This window comes from Pristiophorus japonicus, chromosome 2 (genome assembly GCF_044704955.1).
Source record: "Pristiophorus japonicus isolate sPriJap1 chromosome 2, sPriJap1.hap1, whole genome shotgun sequence".
Lineage (NCBI taxonomy): Eukaryota > Metazoa > Chordata > Chondrichthyes > Pristiophoridae > Pristiophorus > Pristiophorus japonicus.
Genome location: NC_091978.1, coordinates 84,734,537 through 84,758,066, shown reverse-complemented (window position 1 = coordinate 84,758,066; position 23,530 = coordinate 84,734,537). Strand labels below are relative to the sequence as shown.

At 47.2% G+C, this 23,530-nt stretch overlaps 1 protein-coding gene across 1 annotated transcript in view; it reads left to right on the top strand.

Annotated features, from left to right (window-relative positions):
* The window catches only part of nol6 (nucleolar protein 6 (RNA-associated)), a 161,903-nt gene that overhangs the window by 124,958 nt on the left and 13,415 nt on the right, over positions 1–23,530 (top strand). The window contains exons 16-21 of the mRNA XM_070868064.1: positions 228–365; positions 4,574–4,691; positions 7,861–8,015; positions 10,363–10,526; positions 12,530–12,682; positions 13,699–13,796. Of these exons, the coding sequence (XP_070724165.1) occupies positions 228–365; positions 4,574–4,691; positions 7,861–8,015; positions 10,363–10,526; positions 12,530–12,682; positions 13,699–13,796 (826 nt within the window). The remainder of the gene's footprint in view (positions 1–227; positions 366–4,573; positions 4,692–7,860; positions 8,016–10,362; positions 10,527–12,529; positions 12,683–13,698; positions 13,797–23,530) is intronic.

Below are 23,530 nucleotides of genomic sequence, written 5' to 3'. Positions count from 1 at the left end.
CATGGCATAGATGACTTGCAACTTGGTATTGGGGAAACCTGAAGGTGCCCATGTCTTCACTATTGTTATAATTGGGCCTCATGATTTTCTGAAGATTTCTGTAAAATTAATACAATGTGTTTTCAGTAAGGAATGGGAATCAGCCACAAATTTAAAAACATTTTTTTTCTCTATCAAACCATAATACCCTCAGTAGGATTCAGCAAATTTGTATCTTTCTGTCTCAGTCTGCAGGTTCCGAGGAGAAGACCATCAGCATTGTGCAGTCATACGATGACCTGAGTCGGAAGCTTTGGAACCTCAGTGGACTTCCCTTGACTGTCACATCAGTCCAAGGGACACACCCGGTGTTCAGATACACAGAAGTAAGCTGATATTTTGGTCTTCACATACTTCAGTGTGTTATTTAAGAATGTTAGTAGTACATTGACTTTCAGTGTAGTGATTTCAGGGTTAAGGTTGCGTTATGTTGGTAAATATGCAGCTTTTCAATATTGTGCAATATATACACTGCTAGGACTTGAACTGTGCAGGTTCATGGAATGTTACTGGGCAAGATGCTGCAATGTTCATATTAAACTATTCCGTGTGCTTATTATGTACAAAGGAACAAACATAATTCTTGGCCAAATAGCATTCCATTTTGGTAGAGTTTACATGTACTTCCTGCTGCATCTCCCTGTCTATTTACCCATTAAGACTGTGAAAATGGAAAACAAGTCTAAAACCTAAAATCTTGATCCAATTTCTTTGCCCAGAAATTGCGGTCGGAGGCTTCCTGCAGGCGGATGTCTCCAACCAAATGTTTTTTAATGAAAGTACCTGGTGGTCCCGGAGGAACGTAGACCTGCGATCCGAGGCCTCCATTTGCAGGCCAGCCTATGGGCCCATGCATCCCAGAAACGTAAGCGCAACCTGGGATCACATGGGCCTGGACCACCAATGAACATGGAGTATTCTCATTGATAATAATGGTGAGTTCCGTTTGTACGAGCTCCCATTACTATCAATGAGAATACTCCCCAAAACACATAAACACAACACATTAAATAAAAACAACACCTCACATATTTAAAATTAATTGAAATTGAATTTAATTAAATGTTTTAGACAAAGATTTATTATTTTGAATTTTTTTTTATATGTTTCAATAGAGGTAAAAATAAATTTATCTTAATAGACAGGGTTTTTAATATAAAAATTAGTGATAACATTTAATTTTTCTACCTTTTAAAACTTTTAAGCTGGTAAAAGCAGGTGTAAGAGCTTGAAGGATATTAGCTGGGCAGGAGTTGGGCAAATAGCCCACATCTCAGCCCTTCTCCCGGGGATGCGTGTGATCTGTCAAAAGACATTTTGAACGTTCGCAAATGCCAGTTCTCGGCGCATGAGCATTGCTGTGATGCCCTGCACAGCCAAGCAGTTTACAAACGCTCATTGCCTCATGCTTCATTCAACTGGTAAGTATGACCAATTGAATGTGATACCGGAGAGCTGCTGCTGCTCTTGGATTTGTATCTTGGGGATAGTTGCCGCTTTCAGGAACGGAGAGAGAGAGAGAGAACTGAAGATACCTCATTTAGATTTGTGTGAGCGGTTCCTAGAAAATAACATTTTATTTTCCCTCGAGACAGATATAGATAAAAAGTTGGGTCTGGTTTTTTTAAACTTCTGGTTACCAGTTTTGACTCCAAAAAAGATGAACTTCTCACCGAACTTTGGTAATTCATTGCTGACCTGCATCTTCAGATAAGTTCAGGATACTGTTTGTGGGCTATGACTGACATTTATTCTGTGTTCATCCACTACTGAACATTCCTCCCCAGTAGGGGTCACTCTGGGAGTTTAGGAGCACATGGCAGCTTGCGTAACCAGCTCCAGTTCTATCGTTCCACGTTTGTGGAATTTCCCTGGGCTGTTTTTATATTCCTGGTCTTTTTGCTGACGATTCAAAACTTTAGAAATACAAAACATCTGCTTTCATTGCGCCTTTGTGTAGCTAAGGTGCTACCTGTTGAATGAAGTTCCTTATTGAGCAGTGTTCAAAGGATTGGCATCCCATGACCTGAAATAAAATGACACCAGGTTTAGTTGTATTTTGGCGATCAAAGAGTGATTTAAATTTTTTATACATTTGTCTTCACGACAGTGGTTGTACTTCAAAATAATTCTTTGTGGAGTGCTTTGAGGTGTCCTGAGCATGTGATAAGATGCTGAAAAAGGTATTATATAAATATTAATATTCTCTTTCTGTGTGTAATGGCAAACTTTAAAGCTGTGTGATTGCACCTGACCAATCTTTTTCACAAACATAAAATGTTAAATGAAAATGGCAAGTAGTTATCAACAATCTCTTGTGCCTATATCTTTCGTCCTCTTTGAAATTACCTTTTCCCTTTTCTCCAGTTAGCTCAGGTTGAGCATCAACTACTGACTTGTATCTAGACTTTTAGCGTTGACATTTGGATATGTGTAAATGTGACTTGGTTGGAATGATGTCTCTTTGCAGCTATTCAGCTGGAATATAGCTGAGATCAGCAACTTGGCAAATAATCCCTATCCCAACCCGTGATGGTTCAATGTGTTGTGCCTCTGCATCGCCCAAAAGCATGTTTTTTCTAGGTCAGTGTTATTCAAGGAATGGCAAAATATTTGTTGGTGACAAATAATTTTGAGCTTTGAGGTTGAGTTTTTGAGCTCCGTTGTAACGCGCACTTTCTTGCACCAGGAATGGCAAATTGAAGAGAAAGTCATCCAAGGCCAGGCTCCTGTTGCTGCTAAAAGTCAGTAGAATTGGCAGACGACTGGCAGCACGGCACACACTGACCGACTCAATGTGTGGCATCGGGAGACCAGGAGAGGGGAGGTGCACAAAGATAAATACCCTACCAATAAAAATAATTTCCTAGCAGCTATTTTTACTGAAATTATTTTGATGCTGCACCACGATTCCGACAACTTTAATTTCTGGTAATCGCGGTCCAGTAACGTAACTAAAACATTTGACTAATCTCAGACCCACACCAGCTATTCATATTCTGCTGAATCCAGATGCTTGCTGGCAGAGTACAAAGTGCTGGATTGTGTGAAAGGAGAAGCAGATGATTTCCGGGGACAGAGCACAGACAGGAGTTTATGTTGCAGTGAAAAGTTGCAACTGGGACTGTAAACATGGTGGGCCAGCTGCCCACAGTTTGGATATGTCAGGAAATGGGTTTGAGAATTAGTCATCAACAGCCACAAATTGATATGGAGATTATTGTTAGAGGCTTTTTCCTTTCTTATTCTCTCTTTCTCTCTTTCTCTCTCTCTTTCTGTCTTTCCCTTTTTATCTGTCTGTGTTTTTTCTGTATTGAATTACTTTTGAAGTGCCGCAGTCTCTAATTTGTCACACTGCCTGTCTGATATCCAGTACTGGATGAGCAAAAATTTCCTCCAACTAAATATTGGGAAGACTGAAGCCATTATCTTCAGTCCCCGCCACAAACTCCGTTCCCTAGCCACCAACTCCATCCCTCTTCCTGGAAACTGCTTAAGACTAAACCAGACCATTCGCAATGTTGGTGTCGAATTTGACCCCAAGATGAGCTTCCAGCCACATATCCGCTCCTTCACCAAGCCCACTCTACCTCCATAACATCGCCCGACTCCGCCCCACCTCAGCTCATCTGTTGCTGAAACCCTCATCCATGCCTTTGTTACCTCTAGACTTGACTATTCAAATGCACTCCTGACTGGCCTCCCATCTTCCACCTCCATAAATTTGAGCTCATCCAAAACTCGGCTACCCGTGTCCTAACTCGCACTAAGTCCCACTCCCCAATCACCCCTGTGCTCGCTGACCGACATTGGCTTCCGTTCTGGCAAAACCTCAATTTTAAAATTCTCATTCTTTTTTCCAAATCCCTCCCTGGCCTTGCCCCTCCCTATTTCGGTAACCTCGTCCAGCCCGATAACCCTCCCAAACCCGCGTCCTCCAATTCTGACTTCTTGTACATCTCTCCACTATTGGCGGTCGTGCTTTCAGCTGCCTCAGCTCTAAGCTCTGCAATTCCCTCCCTAAATCTTTCCGCCTCTCTACCTCGCTCTTTTCCTTTAAGGCACTCCTTGAAACCCACCTCTTTGACCAAACTTGGTCATCTGATCCAATATCTCCTTATGTGGTTTGGTGTCAAATTTTGTTTGATAAAGCTTCTGTGAAGTGCCTTGGTATGTTGTACTACATTAAAAGCACTATATAAATGCAATTTGTTTGTTGCAGAACCATTGTAATGCAGGAAATGTGCTTATGTTAAATTTGCATTGACAACTTCTATGTGTTGCCCTGTGATCGTTGGTGCATTTGAGTGGGAGACCATGAGGGGGCGGGAAAATGATTTTTTAAAATCTGCTAAACAGATGGACTCTCACCTTCAAAAAAACATAGAGCCATAACATTACATTCACCTGTTAACTCCATTGTAGGTGCGGTGAAGGTCAAGCATATCTTCTACCTGTGTGCATTAATTTTTAGTTCAGGAGATTTTTATATCTGTTGTCAGTAATTCCTTTTTAAAATTTGATCCCTTTACAGGTTTTCCCACCAATACCAGTGAAACCAGATTTTGCTTATTATATGAAGGCTAAGAACAGCAAATGCCTGCTTCCTTCACGTGACAAGCCGTGCTCTGTTTATGTCCCAGCATTGAAAGGTAAAGAGGTCAACAGAAGTTGCCTTTCTTTGATCCGTACACTCTTCGACTATCTTGCTGAATGAACCATGTGTTTGATATGCAGTGTGCTTCTATTCTGACAATTGTCTTCTGTATCTGGGCTGCTTTTGTTTTCAGCAACTATCAGACCTGCAAATTGAGAGAAGGGAGAGCAATTTATTTGACACTTGGACAGTACCAGAATATTCTAGTGGCTGAACGTACTGTCCTAGAATGGAGATGCTGTGATTTGAACCTTAGCTCCAGCTATAATTAAAACTCCCATTTTGTTAAGTTCTCAACAAGGCAGGTAGATGGAACATTTCCATTCAGTGAGAGCTGAAGCTGCCAAGACCAGTCCTGCCTCAGGAGAGCACCTGCTGCTGTAGTATTTAAGTGTACCTCCCCAATATTCCTGGGGAATCCACAATATAACTGCTTTACAGTCTTCATTTGTATGCACATGTTTTCTAAAATGTAAAGAATGAAAGGGCAGTAGAGAGACACTTTTAACTTGCCTTTGCAAATCAAACGAAAGACATGTTATAAATGGGAGAGGAAGAAAAGGTATATATTGCTTCTCTGTTTCGGGGGCAGTGGTGTTACATAGAAACATAGAAAATAGGTGCAAGAGCAGGCCATTCGGCCCTTTGAACCTGCACCGCCATTCAATATGATCATGGCTGATCATTCAACCTCAGTACCCCACCTAGCCTTCTCTCCATCCCCCTGGGTCCCTTTAGCCGTAAGGGCCACATCTAACTCCCTTTTGAATATGTCCAACAAACTGGCCTCAACAATACTCTGCGGTAGGGAATGCCACAGATTCACAACTCTCTGGGTGATAAAGTTTCTCCTCATCTCGGTCCTATATAGCTTACCCCTTATCCTTAGACTGTGTCCCCCAGTTCTGGACTTCCCCAACATCGGGAACATTCTTCCTGCATCTAACCTGTCCAGTCCCGTCAGAATTTTATACGTTTTTATGAGATCCCCTCTCATTCTTCTAAATTCCAGTGAGCATAAGCCTAGCCGATCCAGTCTTTCCTCATATGACAGTCCAGCCATCCTGGGAATCAGTCTGGTGAACCTTCGCTGCACTCCCTCAATAGCAAGAACGTCCTTCCTCAGATTAGGAGACCAAAACTGCACACAGTACTCGAGGTGTGGCCTCACCAAGGCCCTGTACAACTGCAGTAAGACCTCCCTGCTCCTATACTCAAATCCCCTCGCTATGAAGGCCAGCGTGCCATTTGCTTTCTTTACTGCCTGCTGTACCTGCATGCCTACCTTCAATGACTGATGTACCATGACACCCAGGTCTCTTTGCACCTCCCCTTTTACTAATCTGTCACCATTCAGATAATAATCTGCCTTCCTGTTTTTGCCACCAAAGTGGATAACCTCACATTTATCCATATTATACTGCATCTGCCATGCATTACAAATTCAAGTCTGCTGTAAATATTTTCTTAGGTTCATTGGTGTCAGCCGCTCCAACAAGTGGTCTGATCAGCTTATGTTTGTTACCTACTTGCACGGTAGTGTAACCTGGGGTGTAACAATCAAACCCCCTTGTGCCCTGAGTTGGATATTCGTGTCTCCATATGTACATTAATCTCTCCAAAGGTCTACCGAATGAACACATGATGAGACTAGGCCAGAAACGAATCATTAAGCTACTTTATTTCATACAATGTGAATGTACAGAATACCAGTTGTAATTAAAGCTCACTTATTCCACTCAGCTTCACTTTGCTAAAGAACATAATAAACTCTCCACACTATTCCACAATGATGGCTGTCTTGGTTACATTTTTATATCATCATCATCATAGGCAGTCCCTCCGAATCGAGGAAAACTTGCTTCCACTCTTAAAATTAGTCCTTAGGTGGCTGAACAGTGCAATACGAGAGCCACAGTCCCTGTCACAGATAGCCGTTGAGGGAAGGGGTGGGTGGGACAGATTTGCCGCACGCTCTTTCCGCTGTCTGCGCTGATTTCTTCATGCTCTCTGCGAAGAGACTCAAGGTGCTCAGCGCCCTCCTGGATGCACTCCCCCCACCCCCCCCACCTTAGGGCAGTCTTTGGCCAGGGACCCCCAGGTGTCGGTGGGGATGTTGCACTTTATCAGGGAGGCTTTGAGGGTGTCCTTGTAACGTTTCCTCTGCCCACCTTTGGCTCGTTTGCCGTGAAGGAGTTCCGAGTAGAGCGCTTGCTTTGGGAGTCTCGTGTCTGGCATGCGGACAATGTGGTCTGCCCAGCGGAGCTGATCAAGTGTGGTCAGTGCTTCAATGCTGGGGATGTTGGCCTGGTCGAGGACGCTAATGTTGTTGCGTCTGTCCTCCCAGGGGATTTGTAGGATCTTGCGGAGACATCGTTGGTGGTATTTCTCCAGCGACTTGAGTTGACATTTTTATAATAATCTTTATTCTCTGTACAACCGCTGGCTATACGAAATTGCATTTTGGTCTTCGGCCCTTCGTTCTGCAGCCTCCTATTCTTTCTTTCTCCAATCTGCCTGACCAGTGACCACTTTCAGTCAAACTGACTGGCGTCCCCCACATCCAAGAGCAGAGCCCATTCGCCTAACTTAGCAACGCCCTCTGCTGACTTCTCATGAACAGAGTTGTCGCAACAGCAGTAAGTGTGAGAACTTTCACGACAATGTTAAACTAATTTCCTTTGTCTGCAGCACATTGGTTCAGACACCCTGCCTGAATTCTAATCTACATCTCCGAACCCCACAATCCTGTTTATTTAATCCCGGAGAGCTATTTTTAACTCAGTCGCAGCAATTTTAACATATATTACACCAAGGTCCCTCGTTGAGGCATAGTCAGAAATCCCAAAGTGTCTAAACTTTTATCGAGGTATTATAGAACATGTTCTCAAATTAGCTTGGATTTTTAATAGCTTACTTTTTAGCCAACAATACAAATTAATTGGGACGTGTTAAGATGAGCACGAATATGATGTAAAATGTGAAAGAGTATAGCTCCATGAGAATTTAAGGATTCCCATATGTTGTGTGAACCTGACCCACTGTGCAATTGTATCTTTGGCTCCTTGCACAAGAATTACCACAAGATATTTGCTCACAAATGCTGCTTCAGTGTTGAGTTGTCCCTCAGTTTTGTGTAACATACAATCTTCTTCGTCACTTAGTAATCTGTCACATGGAAGGAAGTGGGAAATGGCCTCAAAACAAAGATGCTATTCAACGTGTCAAAGCAGCATTTCACATACGACTGGCTGACCTCCTGCACCAACAGCATCAACTAACTTCCCAGCCTTCAGCCACTCACGTTGATGTGTATAAGGTATGTCAAAATGAATAAAAGTCATTGCCAGACATAAACAAGTATTGTTCCTGGCGCTAGTATTAATGTATTGTTAATTCATTTTTATATCTCAACATTGTCTAAGAATATTGTTAAATACTAAAAATTAGAAAACAAAGTTACAGAGGCCAGATAAAAAATATAACTCTTCATTCTAAATCAGAAAATACTGGTTGTCCTCAATGAGAAAGATAATATTTTGGGTGAGTCTGTCGGTTAATTTAAGCTAACAGTGGAGGGAATGTGGTAGAGCGATTCTTACCTTCTATTAGTGAAAAGCCTAAACTGTTGTTTCTCCAAGACACTGAATATTTTCATGTCTTATCCAATACTTAAGAGAAACTGGTGGTGAGAGAATCTCACAATCTTTTTCTGAAGAGATTTATTGCACACTGTTTAGGAATACAACTGTACCACATCCCCAACATCCTTGGCCAACAATCTTCCCACACATCAAGCTTGGTAACTTGCAGGGTTCCATTGAGGAGGAGAGTAAAGCTGACAAAACTTCCCTCAACATTTAAGTTTGAAGTAGCTCAACATTGGTAGTACAGGTTGAGCGTCCGAAATCTGGAGTTCTGAAATTCAGAATGTTCCGGAATCTGGAAACCGGGCCGATCTGTGGCTGGGGTTGTCCGGAAACCGGATAATGTTCCGAAATCCGGACACCCCCGCCTCGGTGGTCCGACTTTGTCCCCTTACTTCCGCAGCCCGACCTCCGCCCCGGCCCTTGATGGCCCGACCTCCGCCCCGGCCCCCGACCTGCGACCCGACCTCCGCCCCGGCCCTCGGCGACCCGACCTCCGACCCCGGCCCCGCCCCCCGACCTTCACCCCGCTCCCCAGCCCCCGACCTCCGCCCCGGCCCCCGACTTCCACCCCGGCCCTCGGCAGACGGCCCGACCTCCGCCCCCGACCTCCGCCCCGGCCCTCGGCGACCCGACCTCCGGCCCCCGACCTCTGCCCCGACCCCCGACTTCCACCCCGGCCCTCGGCAGACGACCCGACCTCCGCCCCGGTCCTCGGCGACCCGCCCCCCGGCCCCTGACCTTCGCCCCGGCCCTCGGCCCCCGACCTCCGCCCCGGCCCCCGACCTCCGCCCCGCCCCCCCCGGCCCCCGCCCCGGCGACCCGACCTCCGGCCCCCGACCTCCGCCCCGACTTCCGCCCCGGCCCTTGGCCCCCGACCTCCGCCCCGGCCCCCGACCTCCGCTCCGGCCCTCGGCGACCCGACCTCCGGCCCCCGACCTCCGCCCCGCCCCTTGGCCCCCGACCTCCGCCCCGGCAGCTCGACCTGACCCCGGACCGACTTCGCCTCCCCTCCCTTACCTTGGCAATCTGACCCTGCCTGACCCTACCTACCTCGGCCCAGGCAAAGACGTTCCGAAATCCGGAAATACCCGAACCTGGGCTCGGGTGTTTCCGGATTTGTGACGTCAGAAAGCCATTCCAAAGTCCGGAAAAATGCGGAATCTGGAACGGCCTCGGTCCTGAGGGTTGTGGATTTTGGGCGCTGCACCTGTACTTTAATTGCAGTGTTATTATCACATTGACTTGCCTAATTACAAAGCCCACTACTCTCTCACCTTTCATCCCTGGAAAAACGTTCTGTGCTGCCCAAAGCAGGCTCACGAGCACATTGTCTGGCTCCCATGTCTTCTTCTTTAACCCTCCATCACATACTGTTGCTATTGGTCTGTTCAATGGCTTCCTCCTGCATCTCCCCTCCCCCTGTTTCACCATTAATGGCAGAGCAATCAGCAATCTGGGCTCTTGGCTAGAAATTAAGAATAAGGCGCCTGAGTAGGCCATACGGCCCTTCGAGCCTGCTCCGCCATTCAATAAGATCATGGCTACTCTTCGACCTTCGCTCCACTTTCTTGCCTGATCCCCAGATCCCTTGATTTCTCCCAAAGTCCAAACTTTGGAACTCGCTCATTAAACTCCTCTGCCCTGCTTACTCTCTCCCTGCCTTTAAATACCAAGCTACCTATTTGATCATACCTTTGGTCACCTCTCCTGATTTCACCAATTCTGCTCAACATCCATTTTTAGTCCTCTGAAGTATCTTGGAATGTTTTTCAATATTAAAATGCAATTTTGTGATTCTTGCTTCCTGTAACTCCTTCTGCTCCCCACATAAGGCTGATTTCTTCCTGAGAGATATTTTCATGAGTGAGGGAATCCTATGAAGGCAAAATGTTTAGCAGTGCATATAATGTATGTCAAATATCCACAGTAAATTTTTTTTTAGGGTTGATAGAGCAACTAAGAATGGATATAACTCGCCATCACAGATTATTTAAAGTTGTTACTGGTTCTGCTTAGGATGGTTATGTTTTTCGAGTTCAAGTGGCATATCATAGAGAAGCGCAGATTCTGAAGGAAATCCAGACGCCAGATGGTATGCTGAAGTATCGGGACACCGAAGAGTCCTTGCAGATAGAATTGGAAACCCTTCATCTACCTTATCTAACAAGCACACTGCATGGGTGAGCAACATAAAATATGACACCCTGTTAGAACATGAAATATGACACATTGCCTAACTTGTTTATCCAAAATGAATTGACATTTCAGATAACTTGATGTACGTTTTAGAAGCAGTTTAGAACACTTTACGCCACGCTTGAACAGGAGAACACTTTTATTTGGGGCAGTTTCTTCAAGGTTTACATCAGTAAGAGCTGGGCTGCTGTCTTGGCTTCGTTGCTGAGGACCTCATGGGGTGGCTGGCGTAAGACAGAGAAAATAATATAAGCAGTCAATTTTTCCCAACATCCCAATATATATTTAAACAAAATCTTGTACATAGAGGTTCAACTTGTATATTTTTCACTCTTATCTGGCACCCTCGGGTCCTGGCCTGTGCCGGATAAAAGGATTTGCCGAACGGGAGGTCACGCCGACCCTCGACTTACCCGGTACTGATGACAGCGCTTGTGAGGCCAATTGTGAGGCCTTTCCTCATCCAGATCATAGACAGCCTGGTAATTAAGTCACGGCTCGGCCTATACATATTGGAGATAGCATGGCATTGTAACTTTTATGTAATTCTCTGTTATCTTGCTCCTGCTACCTCATCGTAGCTGCCATTTTCAAAGCTCCCGGCCCCTCTCCATGTAGAAGGTTTTATCAAAAGCAGATACCCTGTACTGCAAAGCTGCTAATCTTCTCAGCAGAGTTTAAACATTTCTCCTTTCCAAAAGGCACACCGTGAAATTGCTATGCTCTTACCTTTATTATTATAAATATTTTAGAGTATTATTCAGACCAATATTCTGTATTGTATGTGAGTGAGTGACTGCAGCTTTCCAAAGAGGATGAGCATTGTTGCAGCCGCGCCAAGCAGGCACTGACTTTTCCGCTTTCATTTCCCTCCGCCTGTGAAAGTAAAAAAAGTTATTTTCTGAAATTCATGTCAAGCTTCCGATCGTTTTAGCATCTTGTTGTTTGGTGTGGGCGTAGTAGAGGAATAATGGCACAGTGTGTTCTGTTACGGTATCGGTTGACAGATTAAATATTTGTACCCAATGATACAGGTGCAATTGGCAAACTGGGGACCATTATGTACTGACGTAGCTGCCGAAGATAAGTAGCTGGAATATCAGAAGATCGTCCTTATGCTGTGTTAATTATGTAACTGGTTTGAAGCAGGCCCGAGTCACACTGTTTTATGAAGCATTGTTCTGCAGTAGATATACAGGAATGATGCCGTACAATGGAGGTTGCCGGATAAAAGAGTACCGGATAAGAGCAGTTCAACCTGTACTTGGCTTTTATGCACACTTTGCTTCTTTCACAATGGTAATTGACATCAAATTGAAAAGAAAACATCAAACTTAAAAAAAAAAAATCAGAATTGGCTAAGTTGCCATGACCACCACCCAGTGTGGGACTGAACTGTACAATCCAGGAACGTTCACTGGTTTGATTCCCAGTTTGTACTGAGTCATCAGATCCCAAACCCACGCCCTCTACGACCTAGAAGGACAAGGGCAGCAGGCGCATGGGAACACCATCACCACCAAATTCCCCTTCCAAGTCGCACATCATCCTGACGTGGAAATATATCGCCATTCCTTCATAGTCGCTGGGTCAGAATCCTGGAACTCTCTCCCTAACAGCATTGTGGGAGTACCTGCACCACGCGAACTGCAACGGTTCAAGAAGGCAGCTCACCACCACCACCGTTTCAAGGGCAATTAGGAATGGCCAATAAATGCTGGCCTTGCCAGTGACCCTCAAATCCCAGAATGAATAATAAAAGAAGTTGCACTACAACAACAGCTGGCATTTATATAGCGCCTTTTAAGGTAGTAAAGTGTCCCAAAGTGCTTCACAGGAGACTTCTCAAACAGAATTTGAGGCATGCTTGGGAGGGAGAAAAATAATCAGCCAGGGCTCCCACAGATCAGCTTTATCTGGTAGCACATGTTAAAATATTATGACTGTTCATGTGTTTAAATTCAGATCTAAATCTGTTCTCTTCTAGCCTTCAACAGCAGCATTCTGCATACAGTGGAACATGTCGCTTTGCTAAACGCTGGATCAGCGCTCAGTTACTCAGTAATGATATTGGTGAGGAGAGTATCGATCTACTTGCAGCCTACCTCTTCACGCAGCCTGCACCTTATTCACCCCTTGTGTAAGGATATGTTGATATTTTATTTCCGGAGATAATGGGGAATATTGTACTTTTATATTGTAAAACTTTTATACAGCCACATTTAACCCAGCCGGCGCTGTGAATGAGTTCACTTGTCTGAGCACTTTTGACTGCATCTGTCATCAAATACACTTTTGCTGATTGACTTCAGTGTGTCATCAATTTATAATGGCCCGACGATGTAACGGCGTTTGGCACTGGCCTCAAAGAAAACTGCCAACAGAGATCTCATGATCTCTGGTGAAAATTTTAGGTTTCTCGCATGTAATTGATTGTAGTGCTGTGAAAAGGGGATTCCAAGCGTAGTAACACACGGAGTTAAGGTGGAAGCTGCAATATCTTGAACAAGCTTTAAAAATATATTTCTTTTTTATTGTAATTTTTATCATAATGGAGAAATTTGACATTCCACAAATATAAACATTAGTTTTTCAGGGCCAGCGCAGCTGTTTAGCAGTCAGTACGCTGTTAAACCCCAGTTACATCTATTCCAAAAAGCTTAAACATTTAATGGGCTATTTAACAGCGATATTAGTGTGGAAAAGCTCAAGTCTTCTTCAGTTTCACTGATTGCCGGCTATGGGGGTGAGGGTCCATAGTGCAGGCAGTGTCGGAGCAGTGAATGACCGAGCGCAACTTCAGGATTTCTGCGTTTAGATGCGCATGCACTAAATCCTGACATTGCGGTCAGTGTCAGAGGGGTAATGATGACGAATACTGAGATGAGGAGTATATTCAAGGCTGAGATAGATAGGTTTTTGGGCACTAAGGGAATCAAAGGATATGGAGATTGGACAGGAAAGTGGAGTTGAGGTAGAAGATCAGCCATGATCTTATTGAATGGTGGAGCAGGCTCGAGGGGCTGAATGGCCCACTCCTGGTCCTTATTCTTATGTTCTTCATAACCTGACTGAAATAATGTCAATATCTTTGTACATTTAACTAATTTTAAGCTACTTTTTGTTTTCCCTTCTGTATCTTTTGTTGGTTTACAGTTCTCCACAAACGGGCTTCCTTCGCTTTCTGAATTTGTTATCTACATTTGATTGGAAGAATAACCCACTGATCGTGAATCTGAACGGTGACATAAAGGGTGAGATCTCTTGGTTGCCTTGAGTGATTACTTTGCTGCTTTTAGTTATTAGTAATTCTCTGTTATAGATGAAACAGAACAGATCATGTAAGCTAGAAGTTAACAGTCTAGATTTAATTATGTAGCAAAAGCCTGCAAAAAACAGTTACAATTTCAAAAAGTTGTGACCTGACTTGATTCAAGAAATGCCCAATAGGAATTGTAATATTTTACCACTTAATTAGGCAAAAGCAGGCATATCTCGAGAGCCCATTATCAGCAAAGGCTGACATAGACGACGAGGTCCAACACCGCCTCCAGTGCACCAGTGCAGCCTTCGGTCGCTTGAGGAAAAGAGTGTTCGAAGATCAGGCCCTCAAATCTGGCACTAAGCTTAGGATCTACAGGGCTGTAGTGATACCCGTCCTGTATGGCTCAGAGATGTGGACCATATACAGTAGACACCTCAAATCGCTGGAGAAATACCACCAATGATGTTTCCGCAAGATCCTGCAAATCCACTGGGAGGACAGACGCACCAAGGTCAGTGTTCTCGATCAGGCCAGCATCGAAGCACTGGCCATACTCAACCAGCTCTGTTGGGTGAGCCATATTGTTTGCATGCCTGACACAAGACTCCCAAAGCAAGCGCTCTACTCGGAACTCCTACACGGCAAGCGAGCCCCAGATGGGCAGAGGAAACGTTTCAAAGACACCCACAAAGCCTCCTTGATAAAATGCAACATCCCCGACACCTGAAAGTCCCTGGTCAAAGACCGCCCTAAGTGGAGGAAGAGCATCCAGGAGGGCACTGAGCACCTCGGGTCTCGTCGCCGAGAGCATGCAGAAAGCAAGCGCAGGCAGTTGAAGGAGCATGCGGCAAACCAGACTCCCCACCCACCCTTTCCTTCAATGACTGTCCGCCCCAACTGGTCTTAAGCCACTTCCTATTGCCATCTTGAAAATGAGAAAAATGACCTCCCCTCCCTGCCACACTCTCCTTCAACAAGAGCATCTCGCCTTATTCCATCCCTCTCACCTCTCAATTAAAATCCTTGTTCTCGACCGCCCACCCAAGTACCATATATTGCAACCGAGGTATTGTCACTTTATCCTTCCTCTACCTCTGCACTGAGTGACTTCTCATCCTCAGTGATTTCGACCACCATTCCATATTTATCATGCGCTGAGTTCACTGCTCTCCTATCCTCCCTTAATCTCTCCCTCTATGTAGAAACATAGAAAATAGGTGCAGGAGTAAGCCATTCGGCCCTTCGAGCCTGCACCACCATTCAATAAGATCATGGCTGATCATTCCCTCAGTACCCCTTTCCTGCTTTCTCTCCATATCCCTTGATCCCTTTAGCCATAAGGGCCATATCTAACTCCCTCTTGAATATATCCAATGAACTGTCATCAACAACTCTCTGCGGTAGAGAATTCCACAGGTTAACACCTCTCTGAGTGAAGAAGTTTCTCCTCATCTCAGTCCTAAATGGCTTACCCCTTATCCTTAGACTATGTCCCCTGATTCTGGACTTCCTCAACATTGGAAACATTCTTCCTGCATCTAACCTGTCCAGTCCCGTCAGAATTTCATATGTTTCGATGAGATCCCCTCTCATCCTTCTAAACTCCAGTGAATACAGGCCCAGTCGATCCAGTCTCTTCTCATATGTCAGTCCAGCCATCTCGGGAATCAGTCTGGTGAACCTTCGCTGCACTCCCTCAATAGCAAGAACTTCCTTCCTCAGATTAGGAGACCAAAACTGAACACAATATTCCAGGTGAGGCCTCACCAAGGCCCTGTACAACTGCAGTTAGACCTCCCTGCTCCTATACTCAAATCCCCTAGCTATGAAGGCCAACTTACCATTTGCCTTCTTCACCGCCTGCTGTACCTGCATGCCAACCTTCAATGACTGATGTACCATGACACCCAGGTCTCATTGCACCTCCCTTTTCCTAATCTGCCGCCATTCAGATAATAGTCTGCCTTTTTGTTTTTTCCCCCAAAGTGGATAACCTCACATTTATCCACATTATACTGCATCAGCCATGCATTTGCCCACTCACCTAACCTGTCCAAGTCACCCTGCAGCCTCTTAGCATCCTCCTCACAGCTCACACCGCCACCCAGTTTAGTGTCATCTGCAATTGGAGATATTGCACTCAATTCCTTCATCTAAATCATTAATGTATATTGTAAACTCCCCATTCTATATTCACAGCCACCCCCTTGACCTTGCCATCTCATGTGGCCTCACAACTCCCATCGTATCAATCACAGATAAGGCCATCTCTGATCTCTTCCTTGTATAGTTCCCCACCCACATACCCCTCTCTCTTTCTCTCTTCCCCCACCCCCCCCCCCCCCAACTCTACTTACTTCTGCGTCCACCCCTGAAAGAAACCTTTCTCCCAACTCTCTAACCACTACAGTTGCAAAATCCCAACAGTCCAGCCTTTGGCCCTCCATTCACCATGACATTTCTGCACTACCGATCTGCTCACCACCCTCACCACCACCACCTTTGATGCCCTAGTCCCTATTAAAACCATTAATCTCTCTGACCCTGGCCATTCCACCAGTACAGCCCTTATCTCTACTCCCTTAATTCCAAGGGATAAAGACTTCAACAGATAAAGGTTTAGCCTTTCACCGCCAGATCTGACCAGATAAAACACTGTCTGGAGCTGCTCTCTTCTGCCAAAACTGCTCACTATTCCAGAATGATTCTGGAATGCAAAGATAACGCCTGGCTTCTTTTCTCTACTGCAAACTGTCTTCTTAAACCTCTCTCCCCTGTCTCTTCCAACCTTGCCTCCGACAAGTGCGAGCAGCTCATGGACTTCTCTGTCTTTAAGATTGAGACAATCCGATCAGCTGTCTCTGCCTCTTCCCTTCCTTCCCCTAGCCCACCGGGACAAACTTCCTCTGAGGTTTCCCCCCTGCCCTAGCCCTGAACTCTCATCTTTCTCCAGTTTCACTCTGATCTCCGCTCATGCCTTCTCCGAGCTCATCCTGTCCATGAGACCCACTTCCTGCTCCCTTGACCCTATTCCCACTAAACTGCTGACCACCCAACTTAGTTTTCTGGCTACCATGTTAACTGATATTTAATGGTTCTCTCTCCTCGGTTACTGCCCCCCTCTCCTTCAAATCTGCCGCCATCACCCCTCTCAAAAAAAACAACCCTTGACCCCTCCGTCCTTGCAAACTATCACACAATCTCCAACCTCCTTTTCATCTCAAGTCCGGGAACATGTTGTCGCTTCCCAAATTCAAAACGGCTCTTGTCAAAGTCACAAATGACATTCTATGTGACTGTGACAAAGGTATACTTATCCCTTCTCGTCCTTCTCATCCTGTCTGCAACCGTTGACACGGTTGACCACTCCATCCTCCTTCAGCACCTCTCCACCGTCGGCCAGCTGGGTGGGACTGCACTCGCCTGGTTCCATTCTTATCTATCTAATCGTAGCCAGAGAATTACCTGCAATGGCTTCACTTCCCACTGCCGTATTGTTACCTCTGGTGTCCCCCAAGGATCTATCCTTGGCCCCTCCTAGTTCTCATCTACATGTTGTCCCTCGGCGACATCTTTCGAAAACGCAGCGGCAGTTTCCACATGTGTGCTGGTGACACCCAGCTCTAACTCACCACCACTTCTCCCGACCCCTCGAAATTGTCAGACTACTTGTCCGACATCCAGTTCTGGATGACCAGAAATTTTCTCCAACTAAATATTGGGAAGACCAAAGGCAGTGTCGTCAGTCCCTGCCACAAACTGCGTTCCCTAGCCACCGACTCCATCCCTCTCCCTCGCATCTGTCTGAGGCTGAACCAGACTGTTCTCAACCTTGATGCCGTATTTGATCCTGAAATGAGCTTCCGGCCACATATCCGCACCATAACCAAGACCGCCTATTTCTTCCTCCGTAACATCGCCTGACTCCCTCCCTGCCTCAGCTGAGCTCCTGCTGAAACCCTCATCCGTGCCTTTGTTACCTCTAAACTTGACTATTCCAACGCATTACTGGCTGTCCTCCCACATTCTACCCTACATATATGAGGTAATCCAAAACTTTGCTGTCCGTGTCCTAACTCGCACCAAGTCCTGTTCACCCATCACTCCTGTGCTCACTGACCTACATTGGCTCCCGGTTGAACAACGCCTCGATTTTAAAATTCTCATCGTTGTTTTCAAATCCCTCCATGGCCTTGCCCCTCCCTATCTCTGAAATCTTCTCCGGCCACACATACCCCCGAGATATCTGCGCTCCTCTAATTCCGGCTTCTTGAGCATCCCTGATTTTAATATCTGAATCTTTGGTGGCCGTGCCTTCAGCTGCCGAGACCCGAAGCTCTGGAATTCTCTCCCTTAACCTCTCCGCCTATCTACCTCTCTTTCCTCCTTTTAAGACTTTCCTTAAAACCTACGTCTTTGACCAAGCTTTTGGCCATCTGCCCTGTTAGCGCGAATGTACCCTTCCAAGAATCACTCGTCACTCAGGGTCGGTCCATACATCAAAACGGTTTATTATGCCGGAGGGGAGATGAAGCAACTGGTGGGTCCAGGTACTAGGGGAAAATCTTTCCGCTATAACATGCCCTAATTTCTCCTTATGTGGCTTGGTGTCAGATTTTGTTTTATAACACTCCTGTGAAGCGCCTTGGGATGTTTTACTACATTAAAGGCGCTATATAAATACAAATTGTTATTGAGGAGCTAATAGACTTCATTGTCTGTAAGATTGAGACCATCTGTTCAACTGCTTCTGCCGCATCCCTGAAATTGCATTTTTCTATAGTTTCTTTCTGATCTCCCATCATGCCCTCTCCGAGCTCATCTTGTCCACGAGATCCACCTCCTGTTCTTTCAACCCTAGTCCCACTAATGTGCTTCCCTTCCTAGCCCCATGCTCGCTGGTATTGTTAATGGTTCCCTCTTCCAGTACCGTTCCCCTCTTCCAGTACCGTTCCCCTCCCTTTCAAATCTGCTGCCGTCATCCTCTCCTCAAAAAACTCACCTTTGATCCCTCTGGTCCTTGCAAACTACAGCCCACGTCTCCAACCTCCCTTTCCTCTCCAAAGTCCTTGAATGTGTTGTTGCCTCCCAAATCCGTGCCCATCTCTCCACAATTCCATGTTTGAATCTCTCCAGTCAGGTTTTCGCCCTTGCCACAGCACTGAAATGGCCGTAATCAAAGTCACAAATGACTGTGTGGGACTGAAATTCTGCCTCTTGAAAAGGTCTGTTACCGTCGGAAAGCGGCGGAGTTGAGTGTCCGCCGACTTCCGGTCGAATGGCTGCCACCAACGAAATTGTCCTCGGGGGTTTTGCAGCTGTGCTCACTTCCGTCCCGCTCTCCCCACTTCCGCCGCGGTAGTGTGGATGCGGCCTTAATGACGTAATCAAAGCGCGCACCGCTGCCTCTCCGCCCCGGAAGCTATATTCAGTATTAAAAAAAACAACCTGCTGCCTGACTGTGCCCCTGACAGCTTTTTGTGTCAGACCACTGTCAGACCGGGCTGCTCGAGACCACCAGCGGAGGAGAAAGGAGTTTGGTGGAATCGCAATTTTTCTTTTGGAGGAAAACTTTTTTGAGTTGTGAAAAATTGTTGGTGTTGCAAAAACTTTTGTGGACTTTTGAAGAGTTTCTCACTCGCCCTTTTGACATCAGCAGTGATTACTAGTGGGCCTGGGGGCCTCAATCTGTACTCCACAGAGACCCCATAGTGAGGGTTGAGCCTGCAGACGCAATGGGCTCAATGCTAGCAGGATAACGCCTTGGGCACATTGTGCGAGGCAGGGAGGCACGCAGGAGAAGGCGGCATGGTCAGCAACGGGTCCAGAGATAGCGGGCAAGGGAGGCAGCAGACATGGCTGCCCAACATAGAGAAGGGCCTGGAGATGGCCACAGTCCTCAAGGCAGAGAGGTTGGCCAGGAAGGAGCTGGTGTGAGGAGGAGGGTCCGGTGTCCTCATAGAAACGTTTAAAATTCTGATGGGTTCAGACAGGTTAGATGCAGGAAGAATGTTCCCAATGTTGGGGAAGTCTAGAACCAGGGGTCAAAGTCTAAGGATAAGGGGTAAGCCATTTAGGACCGAGATGAGGAGAAACTTCTTCACCCAGAGAGTGGTGAACCTGTGGAATTTTCTACCACGGAAAGTTGTTGAGGCCAATTCACTAAATATATTCAAAAAGGAGTTAGATGAAGTCCTTACTACTAGGGGGATTAAGGGGTATGGCGAGAAAGCAGGAAGGGGATACTGAAGTTGCATGTTCAGCCATGAACTCATTGAATGGCGGTGCAGGCTAGAAGGGCCGAATAGCCTACTCCTGCACCTATTTTCTATGTTTCTATGACCCCCGCACCAGATAGTGGGCGATGAGGCAGGTGCTTGCCGGCTTCAGCCTGCAGAGGCTGAGGAGCATCAAAAGGATGAGGGAAAAGGCAATCAGCTAGCTTCCATAGGAGGGGCCCAGCATAGACCTGGGGGAAGGAGGGCTACCGTGCAAAGGTGTAACCAGCATCAGTTTTTATTCATGGAGCTCACAGATGAGCAACGTCTGCAAAGGCTCCGATTCAGGAAGGATATCCTCAGGGAGCTGTGTAATCTCCTGTGCCCAGATCTGCAGCCGCAGACAAGGCTGAGGACAGCTCTGAGCACTGAAACCAAACTGACCATTGCACTCAACTTTTACGCAACTGGCATTTTCCAGTCTGCAACTGCAGACATATCTAACATCTCTGAGTTCTGCCCATCGCTCCATCCGTCAAGTCACAGATGCTCTCTACTGGAGAAGACAGCAAGATATTTCGTTCCCGATGGGCAGGAAGAAGCAGGTGGAGCGGCAGACCGGATTTGTCCGGATTGTGGCGTTCCCCAGGGTGCAGGGTGCCTTTGACTGTACACACGTCACAGTGAGGCACCACAAACCCATGCTGAGATGTTTATGAGCAGAAAGGGATTCCACTCCCTCAGTGTCCAGCTGGTGGGCGACCACCAGCGCAGGATCATGGCAGTTGATGCGCGGTATCCAGGCAGCATCCTGCGTCAGAGCAGTGAGCCCGCCGTGTTCTCGGGTCCACACCAGGATTGTGGATGGCTGCTGGGGTGACAAAGGCTGCTGACTCCCCTTCTCAACCCCAGGACTGCTGCCGAACAGGCTTACAACGACTCTCATTCCGCCACCAGGTGCATAATTGAGCAGGTTCCGTTGCCTGGACTGCTCTGGTGGAGTGTTGCAGTACTCGCCTGAGCGGGTCTTCCTATTCGTGGTCGTCTGCTGCATGCTTCACAGCCTGGCAATCATGAGGGGCCAGCGCTGGAGATCAATCCAGCAGTACCACCTCAGGCGGAGGCGCAGCAGCAGCAGGAGGAGGAGGACCAGGAGGAGGAGGACCAGGAGGAGGAGGACCAGGATGCATGTCGCCAGCTACCCAGGAGGCGTCATCGCCAATCCCAACCCTGTAAGGGAAGTGCAAACCTGTCTCATCGCTGCTCTTTTCCGATGAGTTAATGCCCATATCACCCTTCATCTTTGCTTTTGCATGGCCATCCCAATGAGTCCTTTCATACGTCATTGTCCACTGTCAAATGATACACCTGCCCAGATATAGGAACAAAAAATAAAGATTTATTACACAATAAAGAACGGTGCAAAAAACATACACAAAATCATTTCTCACCCATGAGCATTTCCTTAAACCTCTCTTACGCAAACCTATTACTACGTCACAGTGTCTCCTCTGTGGCTGCCTCATGGGTCTGGGAAGGCTGCTGTGTTTCCTGTGCGGAAGCTACAGATGTCCTTCTTGGATGCCCTTGACCAGTTCTGGCCCTGGAAGGGCCGGCTGAAGACTGGGCAGCACCCTCCTGGGGAGGTTCAGTCGGCCTTGGCTCAGGCGATTTCTTGCTTGGAGGCTGGGCAGCACCCTCCTGGGAAGGTTCAGTCGGCCTTGGCTCAGGCAACTCCATGCTTGGAGGCAGTGGCGGAGTGACAGGTCTGGTGTCAGGAATGATGTGATCCTGAGAGAGCACATCATCAGGATCCTGGTCCGAGGACCCTGAGTCACTCACTGGGGGCAGCACATCAGCACCGTCACCAAGCTGAGGGAGTTCAGGTTGGTGTTGCGGCGTCACATCGGAAGGTCCTCCATGGCCTGTGGTGGACCCAGCCGCAAAGGTGCAACACTGAGGTGTCGGGTGGCATCCAGCTGAGACTGCATGAGAGCAGCCACAGTCTCAAAGCCATCAGAGATGACAGCAGTAAGACGCTCCGTGGCCGGTTGCGTAGAGTGCATAAGAGCATTCGGAGCTTCCAGGGCCGCGGCCATCCTCTCCAAAGCAGCACCGATACGCTCGTCCACTTGCGCTTGTGTTGTAATGGCAGCTGCCACATCACTAACGAGTCGCGACATCACAGCTGGATCCGCACGGTCTCTCTGGGAGTCCACCATCACCTGCACACTGGCAATGATAGGCTCCATGGTGTGCGCAAAGCTGTCGACAATGCGGGAAACGGACTCTTCCACGCTCCTGACCACTTCCGACAGCCTCTCCGACAATCTTGCCACTGCCCCCAACATCCGGGAATGCATGGCCTCCACCCTTCTTTCATAAGCCGCAACATCGATGGGCTCGCCTGAGTCCTCTTCAGCAGAACTCCCATGCGCACCTGCTCCTACACCACCACCACCACTCCCCCCCCCCCCCCCCCCCTCCCCCCCGGAGAGATGGCACCAGAGGTTCCCTTTGCCCGTCACCATGCTACAGCCCGCTAGTCCCCGGTGCAACACCCAGTGCTGACCCCTCTGCTATGTCTAACCGCATACTCCCGGTATCTGAGCTGGCACATGGAGTGGAATCAGTGACGTGGTGCTGCCAGCAGTGTCTCCCTCTTCCTCTGCCTCATTCGAGATGGAGTGGGCTCCAGGCTCTCATCCAGGCTCCAGCCCCCAATGTCCTCCAGGGTGTCAGGATCACCATGGCTGTCATTGCCTGCGAGGCTGTCCTTCAGGCCTCGCCTCTCAGACTCCAGTTCATCCTCTCCCTGGCCTCGGTTGCCACTGCCTTCAAGGCTGTCGTCCTGCTTTGCCCTCCCACTCATCCCAGCACTAGGACCCTCACAGTGTCTCTCACTCGGCCTCTCATCTGCAAGTATAAATGGCACAAAGGCTGTTGTGAGGGGGAGGTAGGGAATTGATGTATGGAGGCTGCAACTAAACTAGCCCACTTTCAGAAGTAAAGGCACAGTAGACACTGGCGCTTTCAGGGAGAGATTGCATTAAAGGAGGGCCCTCACTTCCCCATGCTGCCCACAGCGAGATTGGCAGTACCGGAGGCCACAGGGAAGGCAGCATGTATGCCCACTAGCGCCTGGACCCCCTCCTCCAGAGGCGTCAGGATCTGAAGTTGGGGCTCGCCACCAGCAGTCCTCCTTTGTTCCATCCGGTTAAACGCAAACTTGGCCTGCAAAATAAAGAATGGTTGCTGAGCAGCAGTGTCATGAGGCTTCAGAAATGAGTGCACAAGTGTGTGTCCCTGTGACTGTGATATGAACGGGAGCCTCCATTGCGAGAACACAAACATGTATAAACAGGTAGTGAAATGCTGCTTGTGACTATATAGTGAAGGTGGGAAATAAGAGAAGGATGAAGGAGAGGCTCGCAGATGGAAGGTCAGCAGTTGGTGGAACAGGTACTCACTTTCATCAGATGAATGATGTTGTTCAGCCTTTTTC